The 12203-nt window shown below is 36.5% G+C and overlaps 1 protein-coding gene across 6 annotated transcripts in view; it reads left to right on the top strand.

Moving 5' to 3' along the window:
* Window positions 1–914: 914 nt before the first annotated feature.
* LOC104893644 (vacuolar sorting protein 18) overlaps window positions 915–12203 on the top strand; it is a 60242-nt gene continuing 48953 nt past the window's right edge. For 2 of the 6 annotated variants that reach the window (XR_007270332.2, XM_057395104.1), the window contains exons 1-5: window positions 915–1265; window positions 4441–4632; window positions 5130–5342; window positions 7460–7599; window positions 8529–8624. Coding sequence is in view for 5 of the 6 variants with exons in the window: in XM_057395104.1 (XP_057251087.1) it covers window positions 4470–4632; window positions 5130–5342; window positions 7460–7599; window positions 8529–8624 (612 nt within the window). In the remaining variant the exon portion in view is untranslated. Of the gene's footprint in view, window positions 1266–4440; window positions 4633–5129; window positions 5343–7459; window positions 7600–8528; window positions 8625–12203 lie in introns of those variants that run through there. The other 4 variants (XM_048637450.2, XM_048637449.2, XM_048637451.2 and 1 more) reach the window with 4 other exon arrangements.

The following is a 12203-nucleotide window of genomic DNA, read 5'->3' as shown; positions in this document are numbered from 1 at the left end:
GCCAGTGGCAAGCTGCCACGTGGCTGCTGCTGTGTTTTTTTGGGAAATTTCGTGGAAATTTCCACGGAATTTCCCAGAAAATTCCTATTTCAAATAAAAAAAAAAACCAAAATTCATATTTTTTTCCCCTCTATAAAATGATACCCATATTGATATATTTCAGAACAAAAAAAAACACTTCTCCTCCTCACCTTTCTCTCTCTAAAAATATTTATACATCATTTTTCTCTATAATTTTTTACCTTCTCCTCCTCACCTAAAAAGAGGAAAAAATTGATAATAATAATAATTGATTTTTTGTAATTAATTATTATTTAATAATAACCCAATAATGATAATTAATTTTTGATAATTAATTATTACTCCCTCCGTCTTTTATTAGTTTACCCCTTTTGACTTTTGACACTATTCACATACATTACTTTGACTATCTTTTGTAATTTGTATTTAAGGAAAAATATAGTCATGTGAGATCTTGTTGGATTCGTCTCAATGTGTATTATCCAAATATCAACTTTTTGTAATTTTTGCTTATCGAAAATTAGAGATATTAAGGTTCAAATTAGTATCTCGGCAAATGTGCCCCAAAGAAAGGGGTAAACTAATAGAGGACGGAGGGAGTATAATTTTAAGTAATCATAAGATGATTCATTTTTTATTTTTAATATGTAAATTATATTATTAATTGAAGTAGGAAAGAGAAATAGGAGAGAGAAAGTTGAGGTGGGGTAGTGAAAAGTAGGAGAGATAAAGTGGAGTTTGATGGTTTTTTTGTTCATGAGTGGAGTGGAGGTGATATATTTGATCATGAAATGATCAAAACATGAGTAAGTAGGAAAATTTGGTGATCAAACCCATCACCATTGGGAACGCTCTAAGGACCACCCCTTTCACATCTCAAATACACACGGTTAAGTTGAGAGAGAGAAAATGATATTGAAACGAACGCTGAAACTCAATGAAAGGAAGAGAGACTGAGGAAGAGAGAAACTGAAAAAGAAACCCTAAACTCGCGGCGGAGGAACAACGGCGGTCGACCGCGATTTCGCATTCGCCGGAGTAACGACGACGAGCGGTGAGGATTGAGGAAGAGGAACGAAGTCAGTCAAGTCACGAACTTCGAACAAGGAGTCACGAGCAGTGAGGAAGAGCCGAAGAGGAACGAAGCCACGAAGCGACGCCGCCACCACCACCGCCCACGTCCTTCGCCGTCGCCGACCTCTCGAGACGCCCAGCACAGCAGCACTCACTGATTGTGTGAGTCCGTGAGTTTTCTAAACCCTAACTTTTAGTTTTAGTTTTAGTTTTAGTTTTTTTTAAGGTAATATTTACATTATTTGGTTGTTGTGAATTATGATACTTGTGAAATGTGAATTTGTGATTGTGGATTTATGGTTGTTGATTGATTTGTTGTTGGTTTGGAATTGGTCATGAACTCATGATTTAGGAAATTATTACTTGCAATTTCGAATTTCTAATAAGGAAATTGTAAATATGAGTTGATTTATAATTGAAACATTAAATAGTTTTGTTTAATTACTTTAATATGTAATTGATTAATATTTATCAATTTAATAAGAAATGTCAAGTGATTCACATTCACCTAATTCTATCAAGTCCAAGGCTAAGGAAAAACAACCCGATCTTCGACAATTTTTCTTTAAAAGAATGAAATCTCAAGAAAATTCTTCACTTGCTCATAGTTAAACCTCAAAATGAATCTCCTTTATTTAGTTCTCTCCAAACACATGATGTTGATATGGATGTCCCCAAACACACAAATTGGAACTTTAAATGTAAATTATTAAGTATTAAACAATTTGTGTTGTATTTTTTTTCCCGAATGCTCGACAGTCGGATTTTGTCCCCCCACTTTGAGAATCCTGGCTCCGCCACTGCACTCTCGTTTACGCTGCTATCCTGATTGAACATGTAAATCACTATCGATCAATATCAAATATGCAACATGATCATACTAAACCTTTTTCCATATTTGATTGATAAAATGCTACAAAAATATTGATCATGTGTGCAAACTAAACGTGCATGTTTGATGATTAGAAGATGCCAAATGCAACAATTAGAAACAACTTTACCTAAATTTTCTAGCTAAAGTGACATAAAAGGTTTAATCACATACTGTTAATTTAGCTAGGATAGTTTCACTTTTATTTTCAAGTTTTTAAATTTCTAAATTTGTATGATATAAGGGGTAAGTGGTTATGTCTGGGGTGCTGCCTCTTTGGGGGGCGGGGTCATCTATGACAAATGAACCCCCTCGGGGGTCATTATGACAAATGACTCTATTCCCCATTTTAGTACATATAATCGCAACCCGAAAAATATAAAATATGACTTACCACTTTGAATAATATGACAATAAATTTGAAATTTAAACAATCAAGTACTTACCGAACTGCTGTTATTATTATTTATTAAAGCAACCTCCATAGTTGAAGCCTAAGTATAATAATAAAATGGGTCGAGAGACTACAGAGTACTAATGTGGTAAAGGGAAAAGTGTTTGTGATGTATTTAATCTTCTAAGATCAAATAACAAGTTGCGGAAGCTAAGTATATCAATCACAATTCGAACCAAGTAACAAGGATAATACTTAGATTATTCAATGATAAAGGCAAAGCCACCACAAGGAATAAAACTAAGGGTTTGAATGCATAAAGGCAAAGCCACCAACACTCAAGAGGATTTGTATAAACACTCAATGTTTAAACTAAACTCACGAAATTCTTATTAAAATCTGTAAATATTTCGAACTACATTGACCCTTATTTATACTAGTTTAATTAAGCTAAACCTAGTAGGAAACAAACAACTACTCCTACTAGTAGACACAAACCAAACCCTAATAGGCTTAGGACAAGCCCCTAAGTCCTATACTCTCTAGACTCTTTGAATCATGTAAAATCCATCGTTTTAAGAACGTAGGTAAAACCATGATTCCAAATACAAGTAGAACTAGGAAAGCAATAAAGATATGAGTTCTAACATAACTAGAACTCTACACACTTCTATTTGACATCATGACTCATGAGATAATGTGGATCCTTGTTCTTGGATACTCATGAGTCATGATGTCAAATAGAAGTGTGTAGAGTTCTAGTTATGTTAGAACTCATATCTTTATTGCTTTCCTAGTTCTACTTGCATTAGGAATCATGGTTTTACCTACGTTCTTAAAACGATGGATTTTACATGATTCAAAGAGTCTAGAGAGTATATGACTTAGGGACTTGTCCTAAGCCTGTTAGGGTTTGGTTTGTGTCTACTAGGAGTAGTTGTTTGTTGCCTACTAGGTTTAGCTTAATTAGACTAGTATAAATAAGGGTCTATGTAGTTCGAAATATTTACAAATTTTAATAAGAATTTCGTGAGTTTAGTTTAAACATTGAGTGTTTATACAAATCCTCTTGAGTGTTGGTGGCTTTGCCTTTATGCATTCAAACCCTTAGTTTTATTCCTTGTGGTGGCTTTGCCTTTATCATTGAATAATCTAAGTACTATCCTTGTTACTTGGTTCGAATTGTGATTGATATACTTAGCTTCCGCAACTTGTTATTTGATCTTAGAAGATTAAATACATCAGTTTGTGGTGAGTAAATTATATTCTCAAATTTGCTTTGGGCTGAGTAATAGTTGTGAAATTATATTATGAAATTTAACATATAGTAACCAATATAGAGGATAAGTTTTTTTAACAAATTTATAAAAAGCAGTTTATAATATTTAGTGTTTGTTAAGTCAAAGTATGTTAATCTCAATTAAAAAGATAAGAAGAAGAACAAGATTTTTAAATTTTTTGGGGATAAGCTACCGCATTGCTTACCAATAATAAGCTACTATTATTATTGTTATTGATTAGGGGGGGGGGGGTTCACGGGAGCTTAAGTATATAGAAGTTTTTCTTTTTTTTTTTAAAATTACACATCACCTCACTCTGCTATGCTGCTACTACATTGCTTACACATCAAATAATAAGTTTTATTGCGTAGGGTAGATAAGCTACTGCATTATCTTTTTATTATTATTGAAGTAACATACCGCTATGCTTGCTATGCGTACGGTAGGATTATCTTTTTCTTTTATTAAAAAAAAATTAAAATTAACCATGGTTAAGTTAGGCATAATTTTAGATATTGTATTTAGCCTTTTTTTTTTCGGCCGTATATAGCACTTATGTTTGGAAATTGGAATAAAATCAGGTAGCAAATAGATTTCCTTATTTTCTTCTTCAATCGATTAATTTTCAGCATAAAGACGGTCCAATATTTTATCATTGTGTACAATAACATTTAAACTTTCAGTGATAACTTTTGCGATGAACAATTTGGGGGAGATGAGAGTTTTTGGTACCCAGATTATGTACCTATATTGATCAACCTTTTCTTTGTTTATTAACTTGCTTTTTTCCGCCTACATAGAATGTTCAGGTTTGAATTGGGATATTAAGATGGATTTAGGCAGCAAGGTTTTCACGGTAGATCTTCTCGAACAACATGCTGCCAAGGGACATGGAGTTGTCACATGTATGGCTGCTGGTAATGATGTCACCATGTGGGGAACCAGTAAAGGGTGGATCATCAGGCATGATTTTGGACTCGGTGACTCTTATGGTTCGTTTCTGTGGTCTCTTGGTTTTTATCGCATTTATAAAATATAGCTTTTCAAAGCTTAGAGTAAAGTTCATATAAGTTCATATATGTTCAGGTAAGGACTATCAAATTCAATCAGAACAGAAGAAATATTCATATATGTTCATATATGTTTAAATTACTTTAGATGGGGTCTAATAAATTCAGTCAAGCTCACAGATTTTCGACGTGAACAGAACAGAAGCATATTGTTCTTCAGATTTATAATGCCTTGTGCTTATTGATGGGTATATTTTCAGTTCAAGAAACATGGACTTTTCAGTTTACCATGTTGACGGTTGTGAACATCATGTGCTAGGATTTAGAATTTAGATACATTTATAGGGATATAGGTTCATAGTCAAACTACTGGTTTGAAGGAAAATCTTTTGTTCATTTTTAATAAGAGAATTGCATTCTTGTTATTAGACTAAGGCTCAAGTAGTCCATGTGGAGTTCTTATATCAGCTGTAAATTAGGAATTGATCTCTCTGGTGGTCGAACTGGTGATCAGTCTATCCACAGAGTTTTTGTGGACCCTGGTGGTAGCCACTGTATTGCAACAATTGTGGGTGATGGAGGTGCTGATACATTCTACATACATGCAAAATGGAGCAAACCGCGTGTTTTGAGTAAATTGAAAGGCCTTGTTGTCAATGCTGTTGCTTGGAATAGACAGCATATTGCAGAAGGTAGGATTTTTGCTTTCCTTATAAGATGCATAACTCCTCCCATCCCCAACAAATAAGGTGCTTTTTTTTTCTCTCCCTCTCTGCCCCGATACAAACAATTATTTGTCTGTTCAGTGAATAAGTAAATTCTAGATATTTGACCTTCTTAAAGCACGGGTATGTAATGTCTTGGTTTAACTACTTTTTTGAAAAATTGTATTTTGAGTTTTATATGGAGTACAAATATTGCATTTGCAATTATTGTTTGAGGTTTTAGATGGATATAATAATATTACATAAGAAAATAGAGGAATGACTATGGATAAACACCTGGTGATTATGATAGAAACAGAATACAAATGATAACATCGTAAAGTATTAGGGTAATCCAACGAAAAAAAGTAAACATTGCAATACAAACATATAGAATGAAATGAAACACAACATAAAATATATTTCATACAATTCTACTTTAGATACTCAACTAAGAGAGGAAGAAAAGGAAACTGTCAAGAGCTGCAATTAGAATTAGCTCGTCGAAGATTATCGTTGCATTTCTCAGGCTAGGATCAAGAAAAATTCCCTGATAAGGGAATGTGTAACTAGTACTGTATAGAGAAGATAAAACAAAATGTAGCTGGAGAGTTGACTCTTATTATATGTATTGAATGATTGAAATTAGCACGAAAGTTTAGAACATTAATTTTTTTAAGTGCAATTATCATGTTAAGCAAAAGAATAGTAACCTGAAAGGCTGAAATTATTTGGTTGTTTTTAGAAAATCAAAAAGAAACTTTGCGACTTTCTTTATACTCCCTCCGGTTCCGAAAGATCCTCCTTGTTACTGTTACTACAGATACCAAGGAGGATCAATTTGTGTAGGGTCTGTGGTGGGTAAAGTAGGAGAGAGAAAGGCTAAGGAAAAATAAACAAATAAAAAAGGGTTAAAGTAGGAGAGAGAAAGGGAGTAAAATTGAATTAATAATGTAATAGTGGATCGTATGATAGGGGCATGAGAGGGTAAAAAGGGAAAAAAATTTGCCAAATAAGGAATAAAGTAAAAGAGGGAGGATCTTTTGGAAACGCACTTAAGCGGAAAGAGGGAGGATCTTTAGGATTCGGAGGGAGTATATTACTCCATGTGTTTTTTATCATTATCACTTTCCTGTGCACGTCTCCCATTGCACCTCTTTGAACTTAAATATCTTTCATTGTATATTGGTAATTTTTTTTTTCTAACCTATACCACAAGGCATAGCTTAAGAGCTTCAAGATTTCATTAAAAGATTGTATAAAACAACAAGATTATATTTGCGGATAATAAATAAGGATAGATACTTAAGATAGAGATAATCATGTAAGTTTTTTTTTTGTTTGATTGGATTTGGAAATGGAAACTTTTTGTATATGATATCTTATGTAGTATTTTTGATGCTTTTAACCTATGCCTTGTGGCATAGGTTAGAAAAATCCTAGTAAAAATTATAACAATTGAATATTAATAAAGTACGAATTGAGACAAATCTAACATGACAATGTTTTTTCTTATGAATTGAGAAAAATTGAGAAGATTCTCTATGAGTATGAATAGTGTAAAGATTTCAAGTGAGAAAGATAAAAAGAAACAGAGCGAGTAAATGACATGGGTCTTTTGGGGCTGTCGTTTTTAATATTAGATGGATTCTTTAATTGGCTTTCCCATGCCCTCAATTTGTTGCTGCCAATGAATAATCTGATGATGATCTAATCTGTCACTCAAACATCAAGCTAAATTTGAAGCAATTTGACTCTTCCATACAACTTGAAAATATGGATTCAATGTACTTTATATATAAAAGATCTGTTTTTAATAAATTTGTAATAGTTTTGTTGCTCTTATTTTTGACATTAAAGTGTAAACATTTTATATAATTCAAATATACTTATAATTAGTACAATGATGCCTACACAATACCCGTGTCACTTTCTTGAACTTGGTTCCACTGGTTTCAAATGAAAATTTACTTACATTATACCTGTGCCTTCTGCCAACTTCTTATTTTGCAAGGGTTTGTTGATTTGGATTTGGTTTCTGTTATATAGTACCTGGTTTTCTGCATACTTCAATTTCTAATTCACTACTCCTGTTATGAATGTAGCATCCACAAAGGAAATCATTATTGGTACTGATAATGGTCAACTTCATGAGATGGCTGTGGATGAGAAGGATAAAAGAGAGAAATACATAAAGCTCCTTTATGAACTTACGGAGCTTCCAGAAGCTTTTATGGGTTTACAGGTAGTTTTTGGGATTTGCTGTTGGTGCCCATCTATGTCTATCTCTAATGGAATATAGGATTCGTCATTCTTGACTTTTGGTTTATAAATGATGGCTAATTAAGCTGGTTGGACCTCTTTTTCGTTGAGTAGTAGTAATTAGGTGTTGTATATTGGACTAAGGATTCATTGGAAACAGCTTCTCTGTCATTATAGGCTTTTTACATTTGGTTCCCTCTTATCCTGGCTTCAATTTCAATATAAGCTTTTGGGTAGTAGTGAACGAGGGTGCCTTGCCCATCCATTATCTAGAACCTCCAAATTGGTTATGTTGATTATGTGAGGATGTTGAAGTCAGCATGTTTGGCCAACTTAAGAGTGGCTGGAAAGATATGCAGAATGTCCTGCAATTGGTCTTTATATGTTTGTTTTTGTGTGTTAAATAGAGTTGTTCCTTGCATCTTTATGATATTTATAGATGGGGCCTTTCCATAGGATTCTCTATTATGGCTGTGCAATGTGGCTCTCATGCAATGGCTTCCATGGATTTTCCGAAAACTCCCACCTTTACTAATATACACTCATTTGATTGAATAATTAATTCTGTCTTGAAGAAATAGTAGCAGGGACTGGAACTTGTTTATCAAGGCTTTAGTTCGAGCAGATGAGTCTGTCTTAACGATTTAGTCTCCCAATGAAACTGATTTTTATTTTAGTTAATCAGAGTAGGGAAATTGCATTAAAATGGGAAATGAAATCATATAATTTTCTTTATGGAACAGCATACTGAATCCAAATATTACCAATTTTTTCAGATGAATTGCTTAAGGGCTGACTGGATTAGCTGTTTTATGATTGTAACCTTGTTTTGAAATTCAAAGTATTGAAAATTTAATGCTCAAAGCAAATCTTTAGGTAATGTTGATTTGTTTCTATGATTTGACTCTGCAGATGGAAATAGCTAGCATTAGCACTGGGATTAGATATTATGTGATGGCAGTAACTCCAAGGCGGCTTTACTCTTTTACAGGGATTGGGTCACTGGAGGTAAGCTTTAGCATTGATTATAGCGTTTCACTAGATACTTTTCCTCTTTCTCTAATGTCCTCATTTGCTCTTTGTTCTCTCTTTTCTCTACTTTTCTCTCTATGTATTTGCTGTTGTATCCTTCTCGAATGAATGGCCCTTTGCAGCCAGGGTGCAAGACCATCACTCAGGTTCACTTATACTTGAAGAAATAAGAAGAGGGGCGTAACAGTCACAAGCCTAAATGACGATTCATGAGGGGGAGAGAGATTCTGACACGTCACTAAGAATTCAGTTATAGATATTTTCAGGAGAAGGAGAATTCTGTTAGGGGGTAGAATTATGCTCTAGTAAGGGGGGATGTATTCACCTCTCTAGTAGCTTATAAATAAGGGGGAAGAATGTAATAGAGGTATCCAGAGAATTGAGTGAGAAAAGTTATTTGGAGAGCTCCACATCCTCTTAAATGAGTGTGGGTTGTATTTGATTATCTTCCTTTGTTAATCGATACAATATCTATATGCTACTATTCTCTTGTTACTCTTGCTTACCTGAGTTCTTAGATCGATATAATATCTATCTGCCACTATTCTCTTGTTACTCTTGCTTACTTGAGTTCTTAGCAAACTTGGTATTAGAGCAAGTTCGCTCCATTATCGGGAAATGATGACTAGAACCCATTCTCGAAGTCTGGACCAGTTGGAAGGTGAGGTAGCCTCGCTGAAGAACACTATTATTACAGAGGAGGTCACCACGGAGGTGAATGACGTAGCTCAAAGGTTACAACAGCTGACCACTAGCTTGGAGAAGATGACTAACCAATTTAAGAAGGACCTCTGGGCCACCTCTGAATGGTTGGAGGGCGGAATCGATCGAGGCAAAGAAGATCAAAATCTCTTGGTGGCCCAGATGAAGCAAGATCAGGCGAAATTCCAAGGCGGAAGTTCGTTTCCAAATGGCGACTAGGGAACCAGAGGTGAACGAAGGAGAAGAGAGAGCGAGGAAATCGCAGGAAACATTCCTGTTCGGGGAATGACAAGCATGGGAAGAGGTAGTAATTTCATGGAGGGGGAAAGGAGAAACGGTGACGATTATAGAGAAGGGGATTTTCGATGAGACTCATGTGGCAAGTCCAATTGGAGGTATAAGAAGTTGGATCTGCCACCGTTTGAAGGAATCAACCCAGTTGGGTGGATTATGAGGGCTGAAAGGTATTTCCACTTCTATAGGTTGAGTGAGGAAGAGAAGGTGGAAGCTGTGGTGGTTGGCTTGGAAGGTGACACCCTCCTTTGGTATCAGTGGGAACAACAAACCCGCAAACCCATCAACACGTGGGAAGAGATGAAGGGGATGTTGCTTCGACAATTCCGGCCACTCGATGCCGGAAGTCTCCACGAGCAGTGGTTGACACAGGTGCAAGAGGGAACAATGGAGGATTACCGAAGCAATTTATCGTGCTTATCGCACTGTTGACCGGAATACGTGAGGAAGTGGTGAAGGGAAACTTCAGTAAAGGACTCTGGCTGATATAAGAACTGAAGTCAGGTTGCATGCCATGGATCTGGCCATAAAAGTAGAAAACAAGTTCAACTGGGCCTCACAAAAAGGGAGTTTGGCCAGAGTAATTTAAAAGGGTCATTTAACACTGGACCTTATTACTATACGAGCTACAATAAGAGTCAAGTAGGTTTTCCTAGTGGCTCGAGGTCTTTGGGAACACTTCGAGTCAACACAACCACCAAACCTTACCTGTGGCTAAACCTATTACTGTACTTCGAAGGTTGAGTGAGAAGGAGTTGCAAGCTAAGAGAGAGAAGGGACTTGCTATAGGTGTGATGAAAATTGGGGACTTGGGCACAAGTGTAAGAGGAGAGAGCTGAGCTCGAGAATATGAAGAGGAGATTGACATGGCCATAATGCGATGGAGCAAGGAGAGGCAATGGAGCAAGGAGAAAAGAAACAAGGAACAGTTGAGCCCTGAAGTGTCCTTAAATTCAGTGATGGGCATCACTAGCCCAAAGACTCTGAAAATGTTGGGAGTTATTCAAGGACAAGAAGTTGTGATAATGGTAGACCCATGGGCTACCCACAACTTCATCTCCACTGATTTAGTGGATAAGCTACAGTTACCCTTAACACATACCAAGGCCTTTGCGGTTTCCTTGGGTACAGGAGAGGCAGTACAAGGAAGAGAGGAATGCAAGGGGGTAGTGATAGAGGTACAAGCCATCACAGTCATGGAGGATTTCTTACCACTCCAATTAGGAAACTCAGATCTAATATTGGGCATCCAATGGTTAGAGAAGCTTGGGAGAATGACCACTAATTGGAAGACTCAAAAATTCCAGGTGGGACCTGACTCCGTTACTCTGAAAGGTAACTCTAGTTTGGGGAGGTCAAGGATTTCCCTAAAGGCTATGCTGAAGGTGTTAACGAAGGAGAAGCAAGGATTGTTGGTGGAATGTAATTTGATGGATAGTCAGTTTCTGGAGGGGGAAGCAAAGGAGGCTGTGGGGGAGGTAGCTGACTTCCTACAACATGAGGTAAGCAGATTCTAAGGGGTCTTTAACATGCCTGAGCTCCCACCTTAGAGAGGGCATGGACACTCAATCACGCTCAAGGAGGGAGCAGATTCGATGAGTGTGAGGCCCCGCCCTACAGATTTTCCCAGAAGGATGAAGTGGAGAGGGTAATTAGGGATATGCTGCACGCAGGGATCATTCAACCATCCCATAGCCCATTCTCAATCCCAGTTCTCCTAGTGAAGAAAAAGGATGGCTCGTGGAGATTTTGTGTGGATTACAGAGCTCTCAATAATTGTACCTGATAAATATCCTATCCCTGTTATAGATGAACTGTTAGATGAATTAAATGAAGCTGCTGTTTAAGTTAGACCTAAATTCAGGCTATCACCAAATTAGAATGAAGGCAAGTGACATACCCAAAACAACCTTTAGAACCCATGAGGGTCATTATGAGTGGTTGCTAATGACCTTTGGCCTTGATGAACAATGTGTTTAGACCTTTTTTAAGGAAATTTTAGTGGTGTTCTTTGATGACATTCTGGTTTATAGTAAAGATGAAGTGTCACATGTTTCTCACTAGGAACAAGTGTTAGGTTTGCTGGAGCAGCAACAATTATTTGCAAATGGTAAAAAATGTGAGATATGGAGGAAGGAAGTGGCTTATTTAGGCCATATCATTTCAGCGCAAGGGGTGGCTGTTGACCACAGCAAGGTGGCTGCTCTGATAGAATGGCCAGTGCCACAAAATTTGAAGGAACTCAGGGGATTCCTAGGCCTCACAGGCTACTATAGGAAGTTTATAAGGGGATATGCTCAGATTGCCCAACCCTTAACTGAACACCTCAAGAAGGACAATTATGGGTGGAGTACCCAAGCCGCTGCTGCTTGTAACACACTCAAAACAACCATTAGTCAAGCTACTATCCTAGCCATGCCTAATTTCTCACAAATGTTTGAAGTAGAAACTGATGCTTCTGGATTTGGTATTGGGGCAGTCCTTAGCCAAGCAGGGCACCCTATTGCTTTCTTCAGTAAATTTTTGGTACAAGGGCTAGATTAAAGTCTATATATGAAA

Source organism: Beta vulgaris, chromosome 5, assembly GCF_026745355.1.
Source record: "Beta vulgaris subsp. vulgaris cultivar EL10 chromosome 5, EL10.2, whole genome shotgun sequence".
Classification (NCBI taxonomy): Eukaryota; Viridiplantae; Streptophyta; class Magnoliopsida; order Caryophyllales; family Amaranthaceae; genus Beta; species Beta vulgaris.
The sequence above is the reverse complement of the archived record's forward strand: the minus strand, read 5'-3'. Positions and strand labels throughout refer to the sequence as shown.